This window comes from Ambystoma mexicanum, chromosome 1q, assembly GCF_040938575.1.
Source record: "Ambystoma mexicanum isolate Mex_15411 chromosome 1q, UKY_AmexF1_1, whole genome shotgun sequence".
NCBI lineage: Eukaryota > Metazoa > Chordata > Amphibia > Caudata > Ambystomatidae > Ambystoma > Ambystoma mexicanum.
Window position 1 is genome coordinate 34166785 of NC_090922.1, and position 16701 is coordinate 34183485.

At 45.5% G+C, this 16701-nt stretch overlaps 1 protein-coding gene across 1 annotated transcript in view; it reads right to left on the reverse strand.

Moving 5' to 3' along the window:
• The window catches only part of TMEM231 (transmembrane protein 231), a 515430-nt gene that overhangs the window by 249600 nt on the left and 249129 nt on the right, over positions 1 to 16701 (reverse strand). The window contains exon 6 of the mRNA XM_069635458.1: positions 4173 to 4254. Within this exon, the coding sequence (XP_069491559.1) occupies positions 4173 to 4254 (82 nt within the window). The remainder of the gene's footprint in view (positions 1 to 4172; positions 4255 to 16701) is intronic.

The following is a 16701-nucleotide window of genomic DNA, read 5'->3' on the forward strand; positions in this document are numbered from 1 at the left end:
TAATGAGATCTAATACAAAGGGAGGTACCACTTTAGAATTGTATATATTTGCCATTGTTGATTTTCCTAAGTACAAAGTGAGTTATTATGATAAGTGTACATAACCTTGGATATTGATTATATAAAGACTGTGTTCTAACCAATACAGTGTGTGGACATTCCTTTGTGGGGGCTTGGGGACTTCACTGTACTTAAGAACCAGCCTGCATCACCTCCTGAGAAGCTAGGCCTTGATTGCTCGACCATAGCTACCGAATAGAGAATCTAGGCTGGGGTCCTCTGTGCCTCCCCTCTACCATATAGAGAGCAGAAGTACAGACCACCCCCTACCAGTTGCTACACCGGCCTCAGGTGCGGTGTGGACAACGAGAAGCTTGATGTAGAGGGTGGCGGAGGGAGAGAAGCAGCGCCCCGTGGCGGGTGAAGGATTGACGATTGCCAGTCCGTGCTGGTGGGGTAGGGGGGATGGGTAATCTCGTGCCCAGTTAGAGTTTCGGCAACGAGATGGAGAAAAAGCATGCAGATACAATTATCTGCAGCATGCTGTTGGGTCCATTCCTGGGGGGGGGGGGGGGTAATAGAGGTCACAGCGGGATTATCTTACCCGACATGCGTGATAAGCGTTGAATCGGGATAAACGCAGTGGCTGTCCGGAGTTGTCTGCATCCGCCGGTGCCTGTGGACGCTCAAAGAGGAGCGTTGTCGTCGTAACCGGATAAACCATAGCTAGGGCACATGCGTGGAAGATTTGGCCACCCTCACCTATTACCAATCCCTGCCAAAGGCTAATATTGGGAAGACCGGTTCAGATAGACTTCTGGCCTGGACAAAAAGGGAATATATTATTCACTAACACTCTTCAGGATGCTTCACTGATTGAGTCATGTTGGATACACAGATGACATTTTCTATTTTGTACATTCTGTTTCATGTGCACTGTATATAGCAAGAGCCTCAATCGGTTTCTCATGACTGAATTTATGTAATAACCTAGACACTGTTTTAGGTTATATATTTCTGTTCAAAATGTCTGTAGAGTTTTCATGTTTTGTGTTACTTGATGTTAAGAAACTGAGGACAGAAATGAGGTCCTACAACGGTTTTAGAGAAAAATAAAATGCAACCACTTTAAGTAAAAACTATGTTAAAGGAAGGAAAATAATAACCCGCTCCTTAACATTACAAAACTGTTAAAGCTGAAGTGTATATGCTTTTTGGTTTCGAGGAGTCACAAAAAAATTGCCACTAATCGGGCCCTTTCAGAACATATGCACATTTGTTGCACAAGGAATTAATCTATTAGGACTCCTCCCCTTTCGTTACAAACCATTTGCTAACCCCAAGTCCTAATATAGGGAATTAGTCCTTCAGTTATAATGAGTTGGTTTCATATCCCAGTGTCTATCCATAACTCGTTACCCAAAACCTACCAACCATCTCCCTAGGTATTACCCAAATTGTTCGAACACAATTGTTCGAATGACCTAATTGACCGAAAGTCAAGGGTCCGAATTGACCTTTGCACAATTGACTATATATATATATATATATATATATATATATATATATTGGGGGTTGCAGGGGTTTCCCCCCGCATATATGTAACAATTGACCTTCACAATTCGGTCAATTGTGCAAAGGTCAATTGTGATTCGAACAATTGTAGTTCGAACAATTTGTATACAACCTCTCCCTACTCAACCACCCCACACTGACCATACACGTCCCAGACAGCTAGAGATAACCTGTGCACTAAACAGCCCTAAACCACACACTTTTCAACAATGATGTGCGTGCCAACCTCACCAGTGTTTTCGTTTTCTATAACAACTTCTTCTGAAATGTGGATGATTTGCATCCTGCAATTACTTGCAAACGAAGGGCTTCATCATTTTTATTTGTTACCAAAATCACAGTACTTTATTTTCGGCTGTAGCCGCATCAAACAATTGTCTAGCGTTTCCCCTCTTGATAGACCGGTAGTGTGTAACACGTGTCTCTCATAATCTATGTTCCTGTGCGGGCCAAAGTACGGGTTCATGCAGTCTATGAGCCCTACAAAAGTGTTTGTAGCTTCATGAATTACATCTTGCACTGTGGGCCCAATACCCCTCATGCGCCTGTCTTCACGCAATCCCATTGCATCAACATACACATACAAATCTTTGAGCCATTTGGGTCATAGATTGCTAGAATCAGTAATTTCGAACGGTGGCACTGTTTGCAGCTGTATAGCATCATGTGGGATGTCAGGATGATTGTCCACTGCAAAGAAAATACTGTGTGGGAGATAGATGTCTCTGCACCAGACAGGATGACTTCAAAAGGATTCTGCCTGTGTGCTGTCCGGCAGGCTTGACAGTTATTATTATTTTTTATTTTTTTTAATTTTTTTAATATGACTCGGAGCTCTTGAGCAGCAAGTGAAATGTGGCCTCCTTACCTGTATTGAGGAATTCTGGTCCAGTCAGGCACCATCAAAAGTAAGAAACCGCTGTAACAGGGTCAATATGCAGTAGAGAGCGTTCTCCCGCTCTGGTGCAAGCTTGCACTCTTTCCCACAGCAAATGCCTCTGTAGGATGTCTCGGGTCCAGCAGGAGCACATGAGCGCAGGCGGTGAGTGGCCTGGAGCGGGGGTGTCCTCACAATGGGCCCAGCCATCCCGGTACAATCCCATAAACTGTGCCGCGAGATAATAGTGCAACTTCTGGTGCATCAGCAAAAGCAGGACACTCCATCAACTGGAAGCACCGTGGAGGGCACACAATGGTCTGTGTCACTTTGTCACCATTGTCAAGTGCCAATGAATGTATATTAGTCTAACCAGGGCTGGCCTTAAAGGCAGGGCTGCCCAGCTGACTGCCCTGGGCACCATTTATCCCCACCACACCAGCTGGGGGGAGTCTTATTTAAATTAAATGCACCCCTCTCTTGTGCTGGTGCTGGGCTTTCCAGCGCGGGGGGCATTTAATAACAACAGGGCACTGATGCTTTTGCATCAGTGCCCTATTGAAGTGGTTACCTCCCTGCTCTGGAGCGGGAGTGGGCAGTTTTCATTAGAATAGGGTGCTGACGCATCAGTATTGGTGCCCTATTCTAGTGATTAACTCCCTGCTGCGGCGTAGTAGCACAAAAAAAGAAAATAAAGTTGTTTCTCTACGCTAAGGCCGGCCCTGAGGCTCTCACACCAATAGCGAAGAGGACACCGGGAGGGAGGGACTACCTTATTTAATCTTCTAATGTCCACTGACTCTTCCTCCTGCTCAGTCCTGTGCCTACACGGACAGCCAAGCATGTCCATAGAAACAGGACAGGATGCTACACTAAAAGCGTTAAGGCATTTTAGCATAGATCGTACAAGTGTACAAAACATCCTTGTCGATAAATAAAAAAGAAGGGCTATGGCGAAGGTGACTTTGACAGAGTATATGTAATCAATGACAAAGAACAAGCTATTTTCCTGCACCCCTGACTTTATAGGCTCTGCCTCTTGGGTCACAAATGCCGGCAATCAGGAAGTCTGTGGTTCAGGAGCAACAGAGAGAACAACACTAGCTCACAGCCAAAATTTACTCTTCTATTGCACTTTATAATGTAAGAGATACTGCAGTTGCTGATAAATCTAATCAAGGGATAATCTGTTGGGGTTAGAAATGAAGCCTCTACTGTGTTGCAGAAATATATTTTAAGCAGTTTAATAAATTGCAGCAAAAAACGTTCTGTATGTCAAAATAAAAAATATCATGCAGATTCTTGCTCTCATGTGTTACTACTCCAGCGGAACACAAAATAAATATACTACCATAATCTATACTGTATCAGTAATGGCTGTAAAACGTTACAAAAAGCTATTTTACATTAAAGGAATTTGAAAAGCGTGTCAAGGCTTTATGTTTTGCAGTGACAGCGGGAATTCTGCTCTGTGCTGGCAAACAGCCTGCATTGTGACGTCATCTGAAGAATTGATTATAGAGGAGGAGGGATATCATTTTTGTACTACAGGTCATTAGTGATGTCACAACTAGACTGAAATAAGAACATAATATGAGGATTTCATAAGAGTATTGCAGGAGGTTGTCATGTTACGATACATCTGTTACGTTGAATGTAAAAAAAATATGCATTTACTCTATGGCTGGACTATCAGCCAAGAGTCAAATCAAGCACTTACCATTCCTGTCTTGATAGGCTGCAATGATGTTGGTGAGGTCATATGCGCTTGCAAAAGGACTTGTCCCATTAATCACAGACACCTAATGAACAATACAACAATTTAATAATAATCAATAGCTTTGTTAGCCAATGGTTCCTGCTAGGAAGGTTTGGAATAACTCTTGTTATAATAAAGATTGTAACATAAGTATCAGTATTATTTTGGCAACAAAGATTGTTGTGATGAAAAAGAACCATCTTACTTTGTTTTTTTCAACAATACGCATGTGAAGAATTATTCCAGGAGTTTGGGCGCCATACTCCGGCATAACAATGGTGTGGGGCACAACACCTAGAAATGAACACGTGCTTATTGCCATTGGTTGTGCGATCGCGATCACAGACTAATTCTGGTTTGGGACAGCAGGAGATGTTTACACTCATGTTTTTAGTCACCGCAGTAGAGGGCCTTTTGGGCTTACACAAGAGGCTAGAAGGCTTACAAAGCATATGTTCTCCTCTTTCGCATCCCTCATGTCCATCTTATGCTGGGGATGAGTTGTCTTCCTGTATCCATCCATGCTCAGTGCTCACTTCTCTCTCTCACTGCTGCACTCCTTACCACACCTCCTCACTGCAGTGGCTTACTTTGTTGTCTTTTACAAAAATATTTTGCTATGCGCAATGCATAAAATTATCTAAGGCAGAACAGGCAAGTTTATTCAGATGAAGTTCTTCACGGGTGATGTAGAGGCTCAGTTGGCATGGATTGTTGGTAGAGTATCGGAACAGCTGTCAGAGAATTTCATCCAGATAAAGAACCAATACTGTCCTAGATTTTTTAATGTATTCATATACGTATAGCATGAAATGGTATATGATACGTCATTTATAATGCTCCTGTACACAAGTGCTTCTAGGCGCGACAATACAAGGAGAGAATACAGATGGACGACAAATCAAACGATCTTACTAGGCCTTGTGTCATTCAGATCGTGCAAGTGCGAGAATGAGAAGTGCAATGGGAAGTGGGCGGGGGGGGGTGTGCCGGGGAGAGGGAAGGGGAACAGGGCAGCAATGTGCTTGGAGTAGTGCAGCCAGTGCACCGCGGTTATTGGTAAGTGCAAGGAGGCAAGGGACTGTAGATGTTACAGTTAAAGCCCCCAAGTGCGTGGTGGGCCTGGAGGTAGCGCAGGAGTGACTGATCAACAGAGAGCCTGGCACCCAGTGAGACTCTGTGGGTAGCCAAGCAGCCAGTCAGTGCAGCAGACAGGTCGTTCAGGTAGGTCAGCAGGGGAGGGAGAGAGAGAAATCAGAGAGAAAACGAACATTTTGTGCTGCTTCCGGTACTTCAGGTGATCCGGCTCAAGCTTGAGATGGGCAGGGAGGCCATTCCAGAGGGTGGCACCTGCAGAGGAGAGAGACCTACCACCCCTCTCTGTCTGGAGAGTAGACGAAGGCAGATTGAGAAAGAGGCTGTTGCAGTAGTCCAGCCTAAAGAGAACCAGAGCTCTGAAGACAGTGAGCTTCTGGGGGAAGATGAGAAAGGGAAGAGTACCTTTGAGGAGATGCAACTGGTAGCGTGATTTCTTGCCGATGTCCGAGACATGAGTACAGAAGGAGAGAGTGAGTTGAGGATGACAGCAAGGGTTTTTGCCTCACAGGAAGGCGAAGGAAGAGGGCCCAAGGAGGGCAGCCAGCGAGAGAGTGGGAAAGCAGGAGCAGGGGTCCCAATGAGAAGGATCTCCGTCCTAATGGCATTAAGGCAGAGATCATTGGAGACGCACCAATCCTGAATCGTGGATAGACAGTCCGGAATGAGCTAGGAAGAAGAGGAGGCTAAGGGGAGCCTGAGGGAGAACCGAGTGTCATCCGCATACCACTGAAAGTTAGAGAAGAGGGTAGAGATCTGGTGGGCCAAAGGGGCCAAATGGAGGTTGAAGAACCAGAGTGAGAGGATAGAGCCCTATGGAATGCCAGAGGTGGAGAGGTAGCAGAGAGAAAGGAACCAAGTTGGACCTAGGAGGGGTTCTCTAAGAAGGAGGAGGACAACCACTCCAGGGCCTGACCCGTGATGCCCAGGTTCTCACAGAGTCGATTGAGCAGGATGGTGTGTTGACTGTTTCAAAAGCAGAGGGGAGATCAAGGAGGATGAGGACACAGGGAATGCTGGAATCAAGGTTAGAGAGCAGATCTTCATGGGTGTTCAGGAGAGCAGTTTCTGTGCCTCTGGCCACTCTGAAGCCAGACTGCTGGTCATGGAGACAAACAACAGATTCAGTGTGGAGAGTAAGCTGGGAGATGGTCAGCTGTTCCAGGTGTTTTCCCAGGAAAGGGGCGTTAGAGAATGGGCGATAGCATTGCACTTTTGTTTTTGCTCGGCCACAAGGAATGAAAGATCTCCAAATCTATACATGCATGTTTAAAAAAGAAAAATAAATGTTGTATTCTCCGGGGCTGTGTTTTCACGATAGATATAATTGCTGTGAAAACTGATAGCACTTCCACCTCAGTTTTAGATTCACAGTGATCCAATTTATTTATTGTGCGAGTTAGTTTAAATTGAAACTTTTCACACATAATACAAACAATCAATGTTAAAAGAAATAATCATTTTACACCGATACCTGGGTTTTAACAGGAGAGGAGTGTTTGGCCTTATCGAGGCCGTGGACGATTTTGGCTCACTTGTTTTCTGTTTCTTCACCAAAAGTTCTTTAGTCTTGGACCTGTAACCTGATGGCGACCTCTTGTCAGAGTGGGAGTGGTGTCAGAGGGAGTGGTAGCTCTCCCACTCCTTGACGAACCCGCTTCCGACGCCGGGTATGCTCCTTCATTAAGCCGCAATGGTTTCTGTCCTTAAGGGTTTTCTGTGAAAAACCATAGCAGATCTCACATTCCTCCGGGGAATGGTTAGGGTAGAGGCAGTATAGACAATCTGCATGCCAGTCACCTTCATACACGTTTTTTAGGCTGCAAGTGTCCCAGGGCCTGAACAAGGACTTTTTCGGTCCAGCGGTCTCCATGGTTGTAAACGGGACCTTAGATGAGTCGTTGGTTGCTACGGTTGGAGAATAAGTTGAAAAAATATAAATTGTGTGTGGAACAATGCTCTCATGAGAGAAGAACTCAAGGAATCCCACCAGAGCTAAAGATGGTTGAAATCTGAGGGGAAGCTGCAGGGGCGGAGCTATACACTAAACGTCCTATTGATGGGGACCAAAAGCACCCACAACAACGTCGACTGGACACTCAAGGTGTCAAGATTTTCCATAGGAAAATTACTAAATCAAAGTAACCAGGGATTCCCAGCCTGACAGGGAATATTCACAGTATGTGAATCCATGAAAGATCCAATGCTGGAGAAGATGGTTTGATAAGGTGGCTGATTGTCAATCACGAGCACTGAACAATCATTTTGCTTGGCCACCACTGGGACATCATTTTGCGGTACTCCCGAGGAAGGCCCAACATTTACTGTATTATGGACCAAAACCTGTAGAGTCAGGACAATACGATTGGTGTATTACACAAGATGTCAGATTTTGTTCTCCTTAAACAAGCCGTCTTAATTTGGAGTAGCAATAAGTGCAGGGTTATGGGGAGGAGGGGAAGTGCTGATTATAGCAGAAAGCACTAATGCTAAGGAGGAAAAGGAAGTGCAGGTCTGAGTGGCGAGCGTGCAATTGCTGAGGGACGCAGGGGATGGATGGGGGGGGGGGGAAGGGCCCATGGGCCAGGCAAGTGCTAGGGGGAGGCCAGGTGGACAAGTGCCAGGGAATGCAGAGAGTGCAGGGGAAAGAAGGTCCACATGCTAAGTGCAAGGACATGGGTGGATGGGCTCAATAGGGGTGCAGGCCCAGCCAGGCTAGTGCTTCAAAAAGCATCTGATCTGCAGAGAGTTGGAGCTAGAAGACCAAAGGGTTCTAGCAGGGAGGTATTTAGGGAGAGATAGCTGGATGTAGCGGGGTCCCAGGCCAGAGAAAGCATTGAGGATGATGCAGGGGGTCTTCAACTTGATCCTCGCAGCAACCGGGGGCCAGTGGAGAGGTTTTAGGGCTGGACTTGAGGACAAGGATAAGTCTCTCAGTCCTAGTCAGGATTAGGCGAAGGGAGTATTTGGACAGATTGAAGAAGTGGCTGTTGCAGTAGTCCAGCCTAGAGAGGACCAGAGCTCTGGAGACATTGGAGTTTCTGGAGGAAGGTGGGGAAAGGGAGAATGCCTCTGAGGAGGTGCAACTGGAAGTGCACCTTCATTGCAAGGTCCGTGATTCGAGGAGAGAACGAGAGACAGGAGTCAAAGATGACACCAAGGGTTTTTGCCTCACAATTACCAGACTCCACAAAGGTCAGATTCAGTGACCCAGTTTCAAATCTTTCTGGACGAGACCCCTTTCTTACCCTAGGCTCAAGAACTTGGGTTTAGATGATGGGGGTGATGTTTCATCTGAATGCCTAAAAATTATATTAGCAGCGTGAGCCCTAGTGATAGGCATTTTAAGTACTAAATAAATGGAGCTTAGAATCAGTTCCTTTACCCCCTACTAATGTACATGTTCAATCATCTCAACAGCAAAGGCCAGGAGCCGCAATTTCTGCAAGCAAGGGGCCGCAATTTCTGCAAGCAAAAGGCTAATGGGTAATACCATGGGGAGGTCACCTCCACAATGCTCCGACTAATGTCAACTTCTTCCATGGAACCCTGAAAGAGCAATCAGCCACGGTGATCCCAATAACAACCAGGAAAACTGTGGGCGGGGATAATGGTGGCTGAAACTCGCAACATAACGCAAATCCAATGAAATACCATGAGGGCACCCAGATCCTAGCAGGGTGTCCGGGAGTCAGATGTCGGGTGCTCACACAGTTCTTCACTGGAACCGGACAGGGCATTATCCGGCCATTACACTGTATTCCTCAGTAAGCCCCTCTGTGCCGAATCTAGTGAAGCCACTAAAGGAAAGGACCTACAAACAAGCTGTCGACGTGGCTTATTATCAGCGGTGATTTTAACATTCAATTGGGAACTGCCCAGCTCTGCACCTTTTTGATGTGATAGAAGATAACTGTCCACACATCTGATTCCCCATTATGTTAGATCCACAGATGAGTGTGGATGGTTTGAAACTATATACCTGGCTGATGGGGTGGGGTTTGCACAATGTGAATGGGCATTACTCAAAAGATATTCCAGGTTTGTACACGTTTATGGGCCATCAGTGATGTTCAACCACTAATTATTGTTTTTTTCAGCTGTTAAAAGGAGCAAGATTTTAGGTTTTCGGGTACCACGAGAAATTATTAGTAATCAACTTGCTTTCATTTTAAGTGTAGAGTGTTCTGTAAATTCTAAAGATTATGGTCCTCTGAATAACACTGTTTCAACAGTACCCCCAACTTAGCTAATAAGGATTAGGTGGGACCCCATGAATGGAGAGGTGGCACAAGTACTGGTGATCTATCAGATTATCAAGTGCACAAGGAAATTTTGGATAACTTTGAAACTATTATGAATTTTCTTTCTGTTTTTTTTCGAAAGTCAGTAAGACTGGGAAACACGAATCGAAACATGTGCGGTTTGCAGATAAACAAAGAACTGCTAAGAGGGAACTGCTGCTTTAAAAGATCCTAGCCATATCAATAAGCAAAATGCAGTCAAAACTAATGTACAGGATTCCATGCGGATCTCTAATTTTTCTGAGATGTACACATGAGCCGAATAGTGCTGCCGATGCACTGACCTGTACACGAAAAGATGCTTTGCAAGTATGTAAAAAAAAAACGAATTGATGATTTTGGTATTAGAGTCACAGTTCAGGAAATCTTTAGTGCATTCCACAAGAAAGCTATGAATAGATTCACAGGGCCTGCTTGTATTCCTGATGATCTCGTTAGAAATTGAGAGGCGGTGTGGGAACCACTTTTGACAAATGTTTTTAATTATATACTTGGAAAGTGCCAACTACTGGAGTCATGGAGCTGGGCTACAATCTATCCAATTTTTAAGAAGGGTTTGAGGAATTCACCCAAGGGATGGCCCTTGCACTTCACGGTTACCAGCAACCACGGGCGTGAGACTCGGATGTGCGCTAGCCTTATTTTCACTGTAGATCAATGGGCTTCCAGAATTTCTGTTAAGCTGCAAGGCTGATGTACATTTTTAGGGCAAATGCATTTTCCGGATTTGGTCTACGCTAAGGATACTGTTAATTGCTCGAACACCTAGATTATTACAATATTTGATCACTGTCTATTCAGAGATTATGAATATACTAAATTTATCTGTAAATGTAGCAAATCATCAATTGTAATCTGCCAAAGTAGGAATAAATATCCCAAAAATATCATCTTTTAAAGTCAGAGATAAGGTAATTAAGGTTTCCAGGGTATTTGGGTATTTCGTTATCCTCTAGAATGAATGGAGTAAATTACATCGAGAAACAAACTCTAAAAATGATTCAAGCCCATGGGGGGAAATTCCAGTTTAGACAAAGTATAAAGGCTTCTCTAATTGATAGTTGCTGAGAATAAATAACAGCAAAGCCAAGGGAGTGGTGATGTATGGTGCAGGGATTTGGATTACAGCCTACAAATCTCCACTATACGTGTAGGAGAATTCTTCGTCTAAAAGGCTTCTTGAGTTGCCTGGCACAGCCCCGACCATCATGATACATAGGAAACTCGGAATGCCTATATGTACGATGAGCTGCATACTAAACCAGTGAAGTTATGGCTAAGGGGATTGGAGAAAGAAAGCTCTTTTGACGCAGCTTATACTAACAAATATTCTTGCATCTGAAGCCAACTACCTATTTATACACCCACTATAAGTAGTACAGTTGTAATCGAACAGAAGAACAAGTTACTTACCAATTGTAACGTTCTTTCAATTGGATATTCCTCCTTTGCTGCTACGGAAAATTGTTTCTCCTCCAGAGGGCGCTCCACTCGAGGCTGCAGCGTCGATGTCCCTCGAAGGCATCCGTCGAGCGCCAACGTCATCCGCTGTATAAATGCCTCGAGTGCGCCCGTTGGCCTCAGCTCTGTTTTTTCGTATATTGTAGCCAATGGATTGTAGTTAATGGCATGCCTCTTTTGACCCAAGCCTTAAAGGAATTTTGAGTGTAAACTACGTAAACTGTACTGTGAGGTAGGCTGGGAGGGTCCATGAGGAATACGTGGGAGGAACATCCAATTGAAAGAACGTTACAGATGGTAAGTAACTTGTTCTTCGAATAGATTGTGTCCTCCCACGTATTCCTCATCTTAGATAGACTCCCAAAGCAGTTTTGTATTCGAGGCGGGAGTAGAGAGATATTAGTCATGTACCGAATGAAGTACTGATTTAGCAAAGAGGCCTCCCTGTGAAGAAGTCGAATCTAGGGCATAGTGTTTTATAAATGTTAGCATGGATGACCAGGTGGCTGCTGCACAAATATCTTGCACTGGGACACCCCTTTGAAGTGCTGTTGAAGTCACCATGCCCCTGGTTGAATGAGCTCTCAGCCCATCTGGAGGATCTTCCGCAGCCAATCTAGAACATTCAGTTGTAGCCAAAATTATCCATCTAGATAATGTTTGCTTAGTCACTGCCAGCCCCAATTTACAGCCAGTGTATTCCACAAAGAGTTGATCACACTTATGTAATCTTGCCAATCTTGAAATATAGAAACTAAGAGCCCTCTTAGGGTCTAATCTACGTAGCCTTTCCTCCTCCTTACTTGCGGGAGGGGGAGGGTAAAAAGCAGGCAGTGTTAATTTCTGTGACAGGTGAAAATCTAAGACAATGTTTGGCAAAAAAGAGGGTTTGACCCTAAGAACAACCTGATCTTTATAAAAGATGGTGTGAGGAGGCCCGCTAGAAAGTGCCTGCAACTCACTTACCCTGCGGGCTGATGTAATTGCCACTAGCAGTATGGTTTTTAAAGTAAGGAGCTTTAACGGACAAGAATGTAAAGGCTGACATGGGAGACATATGAGGAACTTTAGCACTAAGTTTAAGTCCCACACAGTTACTTGAAAAGGTATTGGAGAAAACACATTATTAAGACCTTTTAAGAATTGTCTAATCAAAGGTATTTTGAAGTAAGATTCTTCCTCTGAGGAGCGCTTAAAAATAGATAGCGCTGCTAAATAACCCTTTATCATGCCAACCTTGAGCCCCACATTAGCCAAGTATAACAGAAAAGACAATATTGTGGGACTATTACACTGAAAAGGGTCCACATTCCTATCTCTCCACCAGTTACTGAACTTGTTCCAACGACACCGGTACAGAGATTTAGTTGCTGGCCTTCTGGCCGAAAGCAAAATCTCCATGATGTCATCCGGAAGGTCCCAATCCTTGTATCTTAGCCTCTCAGAAGCCATGCGTGAAGGTTGAGTGTCTTGACCTCTGGATGGCGAACGTGACCTTCCTCTTGCGAGCAAAGATCCTCTCTTTGTGGAAGACGTATTGGAGGGCAGATGGGCATGTCCAGAAGTTCTGGTTACCACGTTATCCTGGCCCAATCCAGGGCAATTACGATCATGGTTTTCCTGAACTTTCTCAACCTGCTGATTACTTGAGGGATCACAGGGACTGCAGGAAGTGCATACAGGAGTGGAAATTCCCAGTCCACCACGAACGTGTCTCCTAGAGCTCCTCTTGGAGGAAATTCCCTTGAGCAGTATAGTTCGCACTTCCTGTTGCCACTGGTCGCGAACAGATCCACTTGAGGGGTTCCCCAAGGGCCGAAGATCTCTTGAAGGACTTCCTGAGCTAGTTCCCATTCATGGGAGACTGTGCTCTGCCTGTTCAGAACGTCCGCAAGATGAACTGCCGATAGAGAGATCCCTCCTTGTATCGCCCAGAACCAGAGCTGCATTTCTTCTCTGAACAGTGGTAGTGACCCTACTCTTCCTCTTTTGTTGAGATAGTACATGACCACTGTGTTGTCCGTCATTATCAGGACATTCTTTCCCCGCACAGAGGGCAGGAAGGCCTTCAGAGGTAGTCTGATTGCCCTCAGCTCTAATAGGTTGATGTATAGCTTGGACTCCGATGGAGACCAACGACCGCTGATTATCAACTCGTTGCTGTGAGCTCCCCACCCAGAAGTGAGGCGTCCGTCACTACCGTTATCTCCGGCCATGGTTGCCAAAAAGATTCTCCCCTGAGGATATGTTCTCTGCAAGCCCACCATCTAAGATCCTGTGCTCCTCTAGCTGGAACTTGCAAAAGATCTGACATTTCCCTGAAAATTAGGACCATTGAGTCCTGAGGCCCCATTGAAGGGATTTCCTCCTCAATCTGGCTTCTGGCACCAGAAAAATGCAGGATGCCATAAGACCGTAACAAAATTCCAGAATGCCCAGAATCTACAAATGTTGTTACCATCTGCAGAATGTGGTAAGCTCTCTCTTCGGGAGGCGAGACTTTGCCCGAACAAGTATCCAGGACTGCTCTGATAAACTGGAGTTTCTGTGATGGTATCATGTTTGACTTTAAATTCAGAGAAAAGCCTAGTCTGTGAAGAAAGTGGCATGTATTGGATAGATGCTCCTGGGCTTGTTCAAGAGAATATGCCGTGATCATCCAATTGTCCAGGTAGGGGTAGACGTGAATCCCCCCCTCTCCTGAGACTCGCTGCCACCACCGCCATCAACTTGGTGAAAACTCTCGGGGTGGAGGTCAACCCGAAAGGCAGAACTCGAAACTGATGGTGAGAATTGCCAATCGCGAACCTCAGGTACTTATTGTGTTTGAGATGTATTGGCACATGAAAGTAAGCATCCTGAAGGTCCAATGATACTAACCAGTCTTGGAGTTGGAGAGCCTGAAGGATCTGAGAAAGTGTGACCATCTTGAACTTGTCCTTCCTGAGAAACTTGTTCAAGTTTCTCAAGTCAAAGATGGGTTTCAATCCCCCGTCCTTTTTTGGTATGAGGAAATATGGGGAATACCAACCCTTGTTCCTCTCCGCTAAAGGTACATGTTCTATTGCACCTTTCTGTAGAAGGGTTAAGACTTCCTGCAACAGGAGCGAGTCTGGATGTTTGGCAGAGTTGTATCCCGGCGGGTGATTCTGAGGTTTCTTTTGAAAAGGAAGGCAGTAACTTTGGGATACTGTTTCCAGTGCCCACGTATCTGAAGTAATGCCCTGCCATTCTTCCAGATGCTGTGAGATCCTGCCTCCCACCGGGGTCTTGTGGGTCAAAACCTCAGAGTGGCTTTGCGGCAGCTGCGGCAGCAGCTGTCACACTCGCCAGTGTCTCTGCAGGAGCGATGGATGAGCCTCCCTTGACCCCGAGTTCTCACTTCCCCTGCTACCGGAGACTTGGTTGTCTGGTAAATTTGCACGGAGGCTTTGGTAAGTATGTACTGCGTTATGAGAGGGAGCGCAGTGGGGAGAGCGCAATGACTAATGTTTCTTCTTTCTTTTGCAGGGGTTTGTGCGCTCGTACAACTGAACTGGATTCCAGCTTTGCGGGAAGATTTGGTGTATGCGCAGCGTTATTGAATTGCGCGTGCTAACGCTGTTCTTCTTTATTCTTACAGGTGCCGGTGTTGAAGTCCCCTCTTGACCGGAGATAGCTGTGGCGTGGAGAAAGCACGGAGTACCTGTAAGCAGAAGCGGGAAGATCCGGAGCAGGTAAACAGAAGTAGGATGTTCTGGAGCAGGTAAGCTGAAGCAGGATGATCCGGAGCAGGTAAGCTGAAGCAGGATTATCTGGAGCAGGTAAACTGAAGCAGGATGATCCGGAGCAGGTAAGCAAAAGCTGGCTGATCGAGAGCACGGCAAGTGTGGTGCTGATGCAGCTCACAGTAAGCAACACGAAGCACTGGAAGAATCTTGGATGTGGCTTATATAGCCAGCCACACCCAACTCTAGATAGCTCATGAAATGTCATGCACTTCCTGTTTGGCAACAGGAAGTGGTAACCAGGAAGTCACTACAAACACTAGGAAGGAATTAAGCGGAGGTATCTGCTATGGGCTTTTTGTGTGCCTATGCCAGGCCTGCCAAGCCTCCACCCAGCTTGCCCCAACTACCTGCCTGGTACCCATGACAGTCTTCCACCTCAAGACCCCTCCCAAAGGTGTGTGTGTGTGTATGCTTTGGTTTCTCAGGATGGTCCCAATGGAATTTTCGCACGAAACGGGGCATGCACGTGTGTGCTGGGTTCCCATGATCTTTCTGGGGTCCATACCCCTTCCAGTCAATCAAGTAATACAGGGTCTTTCATACTAGTTTGCAATCTAATATGTTCTTTACCTCATATTCTGGTGCTTCTTCACCCACTTGTATGGGTGCGGGAGGTGTGGAAGTTCGGGTCCCTGGGTGTGCTGGTTTTAATAGTGACACGTGAAATACGGGATGTATACGCATATGTTGAGGTAACGTCAGTCTCATGGCTGCTGGATTAATTACTGTTTCAATTGTATATGGGCCGATGTATATAGGCTGACATTTTTTGGGACCCTTTAAAGCAATGTGTCTAGTTGCCAGCCAGACCGAGTCTCCCACTTGGTAATCTGGGGCTTTTCGTCGATGGTGATCTGCGTTTCTTTTCTGCATTTCTTTGGCTTGCTGTAGGTTCTTGATGGCTTCTCCGGCTGCTTTCATGATGCTGGCATGCAGGTTCATTACTGCGGGCATCTCAATGTTTTCTGGCGGATCGTAGACCAACGTTCTGGGGTTTCGACCATATATAGTAAAGAAGGGTGTTGCTTGGGTTGATGAATGTGTTGAGTTGTTGTAGGCATACTCTGCCATCCATAGTATTTCTGTCCTACTTTGACTTGTTTGGTGTAATAGGCAGCGCAAATACTGTTCTATGGTCTGGTTCGTGCGCTCGGTTTGGCCGTCCGTTTGAGGATGGTGACTTGAAGACAGACAGACTTCGACTCTTGCCAGGGCACAACATTTCTTCCAAAAACGAGATACAAATTGGCTGCCTCTGTCAGAAACGATTACGGTAGGGAATACGTGTAACTTGACGATTCGGTCTAGAAAAACCTGTGACAGAGTCTGAGCTGAGGGAATACTTTTAGAGCTATGAAATGGGCCATTTTGGAGAAGAGGTTCATTACAAAGAGGATGGTATTATAACCTGAGATAGGAGGTAAGTCAGTGGCAAAGTCCATTGATACTGTGTGCCAGGGCGCTGGCCGGAATGGTGATTGGCTGAAGGAGGCCAGCTGGTTTTTGCCTGGATGTTTTGGATTGTGCACACACCTCACAGGTGCCTATGTAGGTGGCAATATCCTCTCGCCAAGTTGGCTACCAATAAGATTTGCTTACTTTCTTCATGGTTTTGGCTATACCCGGATAGGCTTCTAACAGCGAGTCGTGGTAATCTGATATAATAGATTGTTGCAGATCCTTAGTTGGAACGTAGAGGCGTTTTTGATAGTATGGTAGTTTGTCTTGAATGGTGGTCTGATATCCCTTCGTGTCCCAAGCCAGTAGGTCTTCTTCAGACATATTTTCTTTTATTGCTTCCTACAATGTGTTTAACGGGGATGGGCCGATGCAGAAGCCAAGAATTTTATGGCTGGGTAT